Genomic DNA, 8,361 nt, shown 5'->3' on the forward strand with positions numbered 1-8,361 from the left:
CCGTTACAGTAAGTAGCCGCGTTTTTCGTAACCGATTCCAATAAACAATCATAAAACTTTGGTGGTAGTATTGTCCAATGTAGATTTAACAAGGAGTTTTTTTGAAGTTTTCTACTTCTCCAATTCACCAGTCTTCCAACCCACGCTTCGATATGCTGTAAAAATTGTAGTGTTAGTAACTTTTTTTAACAAAAATATAGTTTACGCAAAACATGTTCATATAATTTACTGTGTCGTTGAGATAGCCGTTGAAACGAAATCCCAATAAAGTTCCCCAAAAGTTTTTGTCAAGCTGCACTGATCTATTAAAAACGGCTGAATAACAGAACGGTGCATCGCCTCTGTTGTAGAATTCGAGCACATCTTTCGACCAATTTTCTGTTTCATCGTCTGGTATCGCCCATCTACCGCGGTTGTGCTGATGTAGGCTATGTCTATTATGTAGACAGTCTTCTTCTCCCATTTTTTGGGGGTTGGATGATGTTCCGCTTTCTGCTGCAGTCACCGGCTTCCTCCATCGATTAAGGATCCAACTTGAGGATTTTTTTGCAGGTTGAAAGCAGTATTCTTCACCAGCTAATTCTTTTCCCCGCCGCTCGGACATGCTTTTTTATAAAATTTACAGAACCACAGATTTTTTATGTGTTTTGGCACTTGTAATAAAAGTTACTTATATAAAAAAAATTTACATTAAAAAAAAACAACAAGATAAATGAGATTGGACGTCCCGACGCATCCCGACGCATCCTATGCGTCATAGACGCCTAGGAAACTGCCAATGACTATTAAATTGATTTATGGAAATTAAAGTTATATTAGAGGCATCCAATGCAGCGACACATTAAACGAGGGGTCCATAGACGCTTCCGGTGTTAGGCGTCTCCCATTGCAGGGACCACCACATGCGGTGGTTACACTGTTCCTAGGCTGCTGCTTCCGAAGCGGGTAACAGGGACCACCTTTGCCGGAGCTCCGAACCATCTTTCCTCAGTAAACCACACGATCCGACCCGATTCCGTTACTCTCCGACCCGACCCGATCCAACTCGTTTTTTAACGGAAGCACGCACAATGAATCAGAATTATTGGGAGGATGACTCAATCCCAAACTTTAACATTGAATTCACTGTAGAAGATACGGTTGCTATGCTGGACAACACTCTTCCGGCTACCACTAAACTAGTATTTCTTAATCTTAATTTTTTATGTTAGTGTTATTGCTTTTTTAGTTTTTGTTGTAGTCTTTACCATTCATTATCCCACTGATGTAGGCTAAGGCTCCTAGAATTAGAGTTAGAGCAGCTTGGACGGTTCTAGATAGAATCAAGAAGAAAATGACAGGTAATTTAGAACATAGGCTAATGCAGACGGTCTTTGGTCACTATTTGGATCTTGAGTCTGTCATTTGTGAAAGCCCACTTTTGCTTTGTGTTGCACGACATCAGATTCCCAGTGATAATCCTAGCAACGGAATAAGTTATGTGTTTGGGAATGATTTTATTCATTTTACTCCCATCCAATTTTGTCTTATCACCGGGTTTAGATTTGGGCAGATTACAAATACGATATTTAATGGATCACCTAGTTCGTTCAGTTCAAGAATTTTCCCGGGGACACGCGATGTAAAGTTACGTCATTTAGAAAATGCATTTGATTCGGGCTGGTCACAACTCAGTGAAGACGATTGTCTTCGTATCTGTCTGTTGATGTTACTAGAGTTAGGTTTTAAAGGTACCCAACGGTTCGAATCCATTGACAAAATGGTTCTGAATTTGGTTGATGATTTAGAAGCATGGAACAACTTTCCGTGGGGTAGCTATCTTTGGCAGAGCACGTATGTGCATGTTTATGATTTGAGTCGTCGACACCAACAGGGTAACGCTGGGTTCTCGTTGCCTGGTTGCGTTTGGCCGTTCAAGGTACAAATTTTGATTTATGCAATACATTGCAACCGCTTACTTAAAATAAAATAAATTAAATTTATGTATATGTGTAGATGTGGATTTATGAAGTATTTCCAGAATTTAAGGAGATGGTTTCATTTTTTAAAACCGAAGCAATTCCAAGATTTTTGGGTTGGGGGCCTGGAAAAAGGGTTACAACTGCCACCGTTGAACGCATTTTTCAATCTGCACAAAAGGTAATTGCTGCTGTTTGTTATTTTATTCTCAGTTATATAGTAAGATTAGAATAAAGTGATTGATAAAACTTTTCATTATTCAATTCTTAGAATGAACATTACCGTCCGATTCAAACCATATTGCCCACTAGTCAGGAGATGCAGACTGAGTGGTACATATCGAGTGTTCAGTTTTTAGATAGTATTCGTATAGCAAGTGAGGTACCCCGTAACATGCAGCCCAATTCTGATACGATGCACAGCAGTGGTGAGATTCCAAATGATGGGGTTGCTGACGGGTTTGAAGGTTATGCAACGTTGACCCCCATGGCCACCCAAACAGCAAGAAAAAGAAGATCTGCAATTCATGATGGAGGAAATGTTTCAAATACGGATGAATTAGAATCGTCTCTTGTTGAAAAATTTATATCAATATTGGACCTGAACAATGAGAAGCTAAGTTCGCTAATTGAGGCAAAGTTTGAGGCAAAGGTGAGGGTGAAATTAAATAAATGTGTTTTATGTAATAGTGATGCTAATATGTCTATTTCTTATGCAGCTAATGAGTCTAAGTCTTGATTATGGTAGAGTTCATTCAGTCGGAAAGGTAATGTTGTATTGCGAGTATTTAAGCAATTCAATTACATCAAAAATAATATATACTAATGTTCGTTATCACTTAAACTTATGTTTGTAGCCGGAAGTAGACTCGTTTGTGAACTTCAATGATGTTGGTGATAATGAAGTGGCAACTGTCAAGTTGCAACCATGTGACGATCTTGTATGTAATAATACAGAACAGTTAGCCAACGATGCCCCGACAGCCGCAGTGCGGCGATCAGAGAGGTTAGTAAAGCCCGGTCCGTCTATGCTATCACCTTTTGTTTTGTTCAAGAATGTGTCAAAGAGAAACAAGAACAAAGAAGATAGTACGTGTACGGATAAACAGATTCAAAAGATCCGAGATTGGTATATCATCGAACGTTCACTGGTAAACAAGACAGATTCAAGGACCCGGAAGCTTGGAAAAACGATGGCCGGTGAAGTTGGTCCACAATTTTGGTCTTCGTTGCTAGGTGACGACGGGTCCGGTTGGTTAAGTGATGATGTAAGAAAATTATCAATATTAATGCTTTCAAATTATTTATATTTTCAAATCTGTTATTTTAAAAATTTTTCAAAACAGCATTTATACGGTTGGATGATTAAGATGTACGAGCAGAGGAACGACACCGATCGTTGGAGCATTCTACCACCCTATTTTCAATTGACCGTAATTCAGTGTGATGCACACCGGAGGATGGAGCGCTATTTCAATGGGTCCTTGATTCCTATTCCACCAATTTCCGAAGTTGACGAGGTAAATTATGTTTGAATGCCGAAATGTTTATATATATTTCATTTAAAAATAAAAAATTACTAGCAACTTTTTTATGCATGGATAGGTTTATGTTCCGTTGAATATAAAAAACGTGCATTGGATTTTGGCGGTGTTCCACCTTCGCAATCGGACTCTCACAATTTACGACAGGTTCGTCATATCGTATATATACTACCAATATAGTGCATTGAATCAATTTCTTACAATTTACATATTCCTACGTGTGTAGTTTATTGCAAAGTCAAACATTGGTTCAAGACAGAACGGAAGTCATTTACCACATCAATTTTGCCTTCGACATATGGCTACGTATCAACGGATACTATTCAGCCGATGAGCCAGTAAAGTTGTCGTTGCCGTTCAAAGTCGTTTACCCCAGGCAAGTACCTCAACAATCAGGGAGTTTAGGAGATTGTGGTGTATGGGTTTGCATTTTCATGGAAAGGTTGATCAACAAGGAACCCTATTATCGAGAAGAAAACACCGCAAAGGCAGCTTACCAAATGAGACAAAGGTTGGCTATCATGTTCTACGATAGCCTGTTACCGGAAAACTTTGATCTTGTCAGTAGTTGCCAGTCATTTGAAAATGATGAGGATGACAAGTTGATGAAAAAGTTGTAGATCCGTAAAGAAGGTATTATGACATTGAAGATTTTGCATTGGGCCAGCCCATTTCTGATTCGCCCCATTTCTGATTCGGCCCAATTCTGATTCATATTTGGGGCCCAATTCTGATTCGCCCCATCCTATTTCCACTGAATTAAATTTGTTCGATTTCAAAAAATGTCATTGGGCCGGCCCAAATCTGGTTATGCTTTAAGTATTGAAACAGAGTGTTTTTAATTGTTTGTTTATTGTTTATAGCCCATTTACATTACAATATTTTGGTCTAGCCCATGCAGCTGACCCATTATTACGGGTTGGGCCGGCCCAAATCTGATTCTCCCCTTTCTGATTTGGCTCATTACAGCAACTTTTTGCATATTCTCAACTGGTACAGAATTATGTAAAAAAAAAACACTTTGTTTAATGTAAAAAAAAAAACTTGTTAACCAAAAAAAAAAAAACTTTTAATGCATGTTTTCGGGCAGGCCCAAATCTGATTCTCCCCAAATCTCATTCCATTAGTGCAGCAATTCTTACACTATTTTCGGACCAATTCAGAAGGGGGGGGGGTGCAGAATTATGTAAAAAAAAAAACTTGTTAACCAAATAGATTTAATGCACATAATATATATTAATATAACCAAAACGGTTCGTTTCATACATATCTTAAATATTAAAAATAAAACTTGTTAACCAAACTAGTACATAAAACCAAAATCGGTTAACAAACGGGTGATCTTAGACATAAGTGACGAACTATATGAAGATTTACAAGATTTACAAGTAAATCTTCATAATCTCCCAAACAGAGACCCGATCGAAGTCTTCATGATACGTCAACAGGTACTCTAGTTTTGCGTCCTCGATCACTTCTTGTTCAGTTACCTTCTTTTTCTCGTTGGACGCTGCCTTGGACGCTTCCTTTACCCTTCCATTGAACCTCGAACACATGCACCTTAGGTAGGCCGAACGGGTCTCCACCTCATTCACATCTCGTTCGGTTTCACCAACATGTCTACAAAACATGTGGAAAACGCTGACCCAAAAGGCGGCATCCATAGTAGCATGCCGGCATAGGTGTCTCGTTTCAACGTAGGACATTGCAACGGCAATGTCTTTAACCTCGGTCCATGAATCATCCATATTCTTGAAGATTTTGTGTAGAGTAAAGAAAGTGGAATGATGAATATGGGAAGTAGGTTATATATATATATATAGGCATGGATGTCTTAATTAAATGCAAAATTAGTATAAGTTAATAAAGGAACTAAATTGTAACATAAGGTTTAATAAAGGAACTAAATTGTCATTCCATCTTTTGAAACTTACAATAATTAAATGCTAATTTTGTATAAGTTAAAAGTACCTTTAAATAATAATAAAAAAAACAGATTCTAAAACTTTATAAAAAGTTATTAAATTATTTTATTAATATTGAGTTTACCTATTTTTAACAAACGGTTTAAAAAAAATTATAATCATGTATTAGTTATAAAAAAGGTGGAGGTAGGTGGAAGTTATTATTGGTCTATAAATATGGACCATTGGTGGGATTTCTTCATACCACCACAAATTTTCACAATAATGTCGTCAAAAGGAAGGCGTCAATCAAGCATTCCAGATTGTGTAGAGAATGCTGTTTGGCTTAATCGGAATGACCAATCTGTTTATTGGTCACAAAATGTTCTTGACTTCTACTCCGGCGGTGATAGCCAATTTTGCTATTCAACTTACATGGGGCAGACGCCATTAGACAGAGAGTGGTGGGGTGGAGTACTAGGGTATTGTGGAGATGGATTTATGCATGAAACGGTAATTAGATTATTTTACATAGTTTTATTAGTTATATTATTTATAATTTCTAAATATGATACTTTAAAAAAAAATTTAGCATGTCCGTGCATGGTGTAACAAGCTAATACAAGATAGAGAAACAGATAATCGTCGAGGGACATCTTCATCAAATACTGTTGGTTGGACCATTCTACCCCCAAATTTTATAAACCTTCTGGCGGAACAGGATCAAGATGCTTACGGATATGCTACTGGCAATGTAGAACTTTACCCTGCCTTTTGGGAAGTGGATACGGTAAAAAAAAATTACATTGTAAGAATGAGCAACATAGATATGTACTCACTAAATATTTACCGTATCTCCTTTTCAGGTTTACATACCAGTATCCCAAGACAAAGAAGGCTGGGTAATCTTGAAGATAGATATGCACTAACTAAAAATTACCGTTTATTTTACCAATAAATGTGATGCACTTAATTGCGGGGAACGATTCTGCATTCACAGAAGGATACACCAAATTCTAGTAGAATTCGAGAGTCTCTTCTAATGGTTCCTCGGTCGTATACAATATTGGGAAAATGCGGGACTAAGTGAGGCTGATGCGTTGGATTACACCGGGGATGTTGTCTGGCCTACATCGGAACATCGGGTTGGTCGGAATTCGGGTGTGATATTGTCTATGTTGCTGCAAAATCTTGTGCAAAACAGTGTACTTCCAAACTGGCAGGAACGAAACATGCAAGATGCATGTATGAGATATAGAAGATTTATGGCGGATCAACTCTATTCTGCACGTTTCACACCCCATTAATAATCTAATTAATAAATAATGCCTAGTGAAATTATTGTGAGATAAATTAATCCCTAAATTAATTGAATCGAAATTTTTGTTAATTGTTTATTTAGTGAAATTATGTTCTTTTTTTTTCAATTATAAAAGACTTTTTTTGTGAATTACAAAAAACTTAAAACAGAAAGTTAATATAAATAAAATAAGGATTGTAATATATCTTAAATAGGATCTACATTTGGCATAAATTTATACAAAAACTTCTTTTTTAATCATCACCCAAATTGTACAAGGGGTATGTATTTTGAAGTACATAATCCTGAAATTCTCCGGCTTCAACTTGGACGGTTGTGGGTTGTGGGTTGTGGCTTAGAGACGGTGCGAGAAGAAGTCTTTGTTTTGGGCGGTGCTAAACAGCTCGCACGTGAATGCCCATACGTTTTGCACTTACCGCAATATAGGGGAGTTGGGTCCTCTCCTAGTGATAGGATTCGTTTGTTTTCTTTCAGACGTCCGGCTTGTCGTTGTGTAATAAGCGGTGGTTGCAGATTCACCAGTCCATCGGGTACTTCCCACTCTGATTTATCAGGGACTGGATTTATATGCTCCTCATACGTGGATTTATAAACTTCATTAGTGTAAAATGACATCGCATAATGAGCACAATCTGGTTCACCTAAAAATCTAGATACCGCAGTAACGTGCCCGCAAGGTAACCCAGATACTTGCCAAACCCGACAACTGCATGTTCCATTAGAGAAGTCAACTAAACCTCTCTTTCCACCGTCATCAACATCAAAACTGTCCTGGGCAATTCCAGCAACCACCCACGAACGAGAACCTTCAACTTTGCCTCGAATTTTTTTTTGAGCCCACGTTGTAAGCAAGTGTTCCCCTTGAATTCCCTCTTTCCGGCGATCATAGAACCATTTTTGGACAGATTGTATGAAAAATTCTATCAGTTGGGTTATTGGAATTTTTCGGGCATGGTTTGATAAAGCATTCATAGATTCAGCGCTATTAGATGTCATGTAATGATATCTTCTGGCTGGACAATGTGCTCTTGACCATTTGTCAAACCCAATTTCTATAAGAATGTTTCGTAATCTTGGAACAGCAGCACATAGTGCGTCGAATGATTCTTGAAAATCGGATATCCGGTAAGATTTGCAAGTCTTCCACCAAAGACTCTCATATTCCTTTTTTTTTTTACGGTAATCGAAGGTTGACCATCAAATGACGACAACATAACCCGTGAAAGCTTCTTGGAAACACCACCCGTACGGCTAATTGTATAAAAGCTGCCAGGTCAGAAATGATTGCCAAATCTGGATGGTCGCTGATGCATTCTTTCAGTTTTGAAAGGAACCACGTCCACGACTCACCGTCTTCAGATTTACCAATGCCATAACCAATAGGCAAAATCTGATTGTTTCCGTCCATGCCAACAGCCAAAAACATTGTTCCTTTAAATTCACCCTTCAAGTGGGCCGCATCTATGATGATAAGCGGTCTTAAATTACGGACAAAGCTCCGAATCTGAAAGCAATACGATAATGTTAGATTTTTGGGGAAAAATTTATTTATTGATTTATTTATTTATAGTCTTTCACTTACCACCGCACCTATGGCCACAAATAACATTTCAAAACGACTTTCAGAATCAGTG

The 8,361-nt window shown here is 37.9% G+C and overlaps 1 protein-coding gene across 1 annotated transcript; it reads right to left on the bottom strand.

Moving 5' to 3' along the window:
- Nucleotides 1–7,027: 7,027 nt before the first annotated feature.
- Nucleotides 7,028–7,723, bottom strand: LOC110920222. Its single transcript, XM_022164448.1, has one exon. The coding sequence runs from the start codon at nucleotides 7,721–7,723 to the stop codon at nucleotides 7,028–7,030; it is 696 nt and encodes a 231-aa protein (XP_022020140.1).
- Nucleotides 7,724–8,361: the final 638 nt, after the last annotated feature.

Source organism: Helianthus annuus, chromosome 16 (genome assembly GCF_002127325.2).
Source record: "Helianthus annuus cultivar XRQ/B chromosome 16, HanXRQr2.0-SUNRISE, whole genome shotgun sequence".
NCBI lineage: Eukaryota > Viridiplantae > Streptophyta > Magnoliopsida > Asterales > Asteraceae > Helianthus > Helianthus annuus.